This window comes from Perkinsus marinus (genome assembly GCF_000006405.1).
Source record: "Perkinsus marinus ATCC 50983 genomic scaffold scf_1104296936642, whole genome shotgun sequence".
NCBI lineage: Eukaryota > Perkinsozoa > Perkinsida > Perkinsidae > Perkinsus > Perkinsus marinus.
Window position 1 is genome coordinate 13,973 of NW_003214088.1, and position 3,382 is coordinate 17,354.

At 47.0% G+C, this 3,382-nt stretch overlaps 1 protein-coding gene across 1 annotated transcript; it reads right to left on the bottom strand.

Moving 5' to 3' along the window:
* Nucleotides 1-1,364: 1,364 nt before the first annotated feature.
* Nucleotides 1,365-2,292, bottom strand: Pmar_PMAR001942 (hypothetical protein; the record flags this gene model as incomplete). Its single annotated transcript, XM_002783678.1, has 6 exons — nt 1,365-1,421; nt 1,658-1,777; nt 1,823-1,886; nt 1,949-2,044; nt 2,095-2,138; nt 2,191-2,292. 6 exons carry the CDS (start codon nt 2,290-2,292, stop codon nt 1,365-1,367), a joined length of 483 nt encoding a protein of 160 aa, XP_002783724.1.
* Between the last annotated feature and the right edge of the window lie 1,090 nt (nt 2,293-3,382).

A 3,382-nucleotide genomic window follows, 5' to 3' on the forward strand; every position in this document is an offset into this window, starting at 1 on the left:
CTCACATTCTCAGTTGCGATATACCTACATTTTAGAGACTTCTGTTGCCGTTACATTATTCGCCTTGAATACATTCATAAACTCAACAGTAAGGTCACCACATCCCGCGCCAATGTCCAGACAGGAAACATCGCTAGTTGAGTTCTCGAGTTTCAGCTTGCTATGTGATAGTAGTTTCCTCCATTGCTCTGTGGGAGGCAACTTCACAACGACACTACGTAAATCCAACCTACTTTCGCTGAGCATGAACAGCCTCGGTCGTTGGAGAACAGCCTGGACCTGAGCCCGAGCAAGATAGATAGATGTGCATGGTGCCCATGTGATGTAGTACATCGTAATGGTAAATACATGGGCATATAGTGAGCGTAGCAAGCCACGAGAAACACCGGTAAAGACTTGATACTGTCGAGCTGGATAATACGAGGAAAGATTGATAATATCGCCGCATAGTGACACCAGCACAGTGTAGTGTCACCACTAACGAGAGCATCTCATTTAATTCCAGTCCCAAGACAAAATTGACAGTTCGTGTTAGTGTGGTATGCAAATGTGGAAAATGCGCGGCGTTATTCGCATTGATCCGAGACTTAACGAAATTAATTGCCTTTTTCTGGCACGCACTGTGAAGGCGACGATAGGATAGAAGTGTCTTGAGACCAGTATTATGATACTCTCGATCACAACCTAGCCACTACAGCTACGCTTACCTCACCTCTCAGGGTCTCGAACATGCCTGGTAATAAGGGCACATACTTCATCATCATCAACAACACTAAGAGGCACCTGCTACACAGCATCAGCTGAGCCAACAACCCTCCCAGTGTCAACCTCACCCATTTATCGGCGAGGTCCTCTCCTAACACATCCGTATCTACTGCATATCGCAACCGCAGCCTCATTGTGCTATAGTCCAGACCGTTGTAAGCCGATGGTAGTCCGGACGAATTCACCCAAAACGGCGGCCGCGCTTCTTCTATAATCAGTTCACCTGTAACCACCGACTATAACAATACCCAATACGCCTATTCCCCTCCTACGAGTTGCGAGCGATACCATATGCCTCAAATACTCAGCCCTTGACGACATCATGAATTCAAACCACTAAACGGCAACTACGCCTCTCCCACACTACCCGAATAACCAACCCAAGTCGTCTAGTACATAATAACACCATTCTGGTAAGGTTAATAATTTTACATGCGCGCAAGTCAGGAACTATGCTGGTACAACTTTATGGAGATTCCCACTAGGTCGGGGCGCAGGCTTGCTATGGCCACATACGCCCAAGATCCTCAACAAGCGGATGATTGGAGCCACATCGTCCTGCTTCTTCAGCCTCGACATATGCGACGCTATTGGCAACTTTAGAGATGCTCTCTCACGCACTTTCGAGGGATGAGCACCCAGTGCAGCAGACGTGTCTGAGCAATTCGATAAAGGAGTGGTAGAGAACGCCCAAGAGTCACCTTCCACTTCCTCACCAGCTCTATTGGGCGGATAATCCACCACTAAGCGGACCTGCGCGATACAATGACAATTACGGTATAGTATCATATGCTACAGGAATTTCCCCTATAATACAGTGGAAAAAATACAGAATAAAACCAGCGAGTGATACGGAAGTGTTCCCTACAAGAAAGTGTTGTATTCTTACTACCGGTTCGTTATGACCATAATTCGGCTCAACTATAGTGCTATTCTTCAACGTCTTCTTGAGGAACTCATCTCCTCGGTATAGGAGTCTCCGATGCTCTCGAGACTTTTTCATTTTATGGCACTACCAAAAATACAACCCTATGGCCATCCCAACAACAAGCCTTACCGCAGTTTCCCCCTTCGTTGCATGATGTGCCAAGCGCTCGCCTAGGTCCCGTGCTTTGTCCTTCCTGATACAGGGTGAAGTCGGTGAGGAGGAGGGAAGACTACTCCTCAGTATCGTTTCTATTACTTGCTGGCTTTGCCCACAGTCCGCCTTGAGCCCGCCCTGGGAGCAATAGCTGCCTCCTGTAAATTCCCGTATGATACCCTATTCACGAGAGGGGCCCTAAAGGGTAGTGGAATCCACTCACCCACACAGACTCCAGTACTCCTTACCCTCCTATCACAGTTGGCCTCTTCACATTAGCCTGGCGGAGTCGCTGAAAGGACGGTATCCAGGAAGGAAGAGAACCCACATCATCATATACTTACCACATCCTCTCGCTGAACATGTCCTGGTATCCATCCCGGAGTGTTGATGAACTGTGGGCCCTTGGCAACTGATTTCCTCTGTTGGAAGAAATCCAGACTCATCTGAGTATCTTGCCGCGAGCCTCGTCTCGGCAGCGGCTGCGGCGGCCGAATTGAGGTTCTGCTTTCACGGGCCGCTGATTTCTGCATTTGTCTTAGTTCATCAACCTCAAAGAAATGTCCTGATAATGTCCTGACTCCCCCCTCGGGCAACCCCAGCAGTAAGTAGGAACTTATACTACTTGCTCAAGTAGCGCCAAGCTCAGCACAAAAAGTCAATAGCATTTCCAAAAACCGTTGAGGAATAGCAAGTGTGCAAGATATAGCAAGATTGTAAAAATAGGAGACTTGATACTAAGCAGCGTCTAGGTGAAGGACCTGAGGCAATCTGTACGGTAGGCCGTCGGCCTAAGGCCGATTCGTATTTCAGTAGTTGAGTGCGGAAAGCCTCTCAGTGAGTTCCCTATGATATATGCCCACTCAACTGGCCCAATTGAGCTCTAGGTGGGAATCCACCTCGTCACCAGTTGTGTATAGTTGATCTTGATATCATATTTTACAAATTTTGTTGTTGCCGTTTTGAGCACACTATCAATGTGTATACGTGTATTAAACCCGCATTGAACACAACAGCAGTTAGCATGAAGAAAGGCAATCGTATCTTTAGAAATGCTAAAGAATATTCACGTAATAGACTTATGCAATCGTTCTTGAGGCAAATGATCATCATCTTCCACCGAACGTCCGTTGTAACACACCCTGTTTCTCGTACTCGCGAGGACCAAAGCCGCCAACAGGTGGCTTCGGGCATTGGAACTTCTCCTCACCCGTCGAGTCACGATTGATATTCAAAGAGAGGATCTTATTAATAAGCTCTCCCAAGGAGAGTGTAGCGCCACCCCATGGTATGAACCTAAAGTATTCTAGTACCACAAAGTATTAATAACCTATAGCTCAACAGAGGAGCCCATAGTGGTAACTACTGTTGGTGAATTCTTCCGAGCAAGCCACTGGCAAAATGAATACAGTTCGATTGTATACCAATTCGAAGTCGTTACTCTCATTGACTTACGCATTATCCATGAGAAATGGCTGCAACTCCTTCATCAGGCTTCTTGCAAGCTCGTTGTCACATCGCTAAGGCTTATTGATA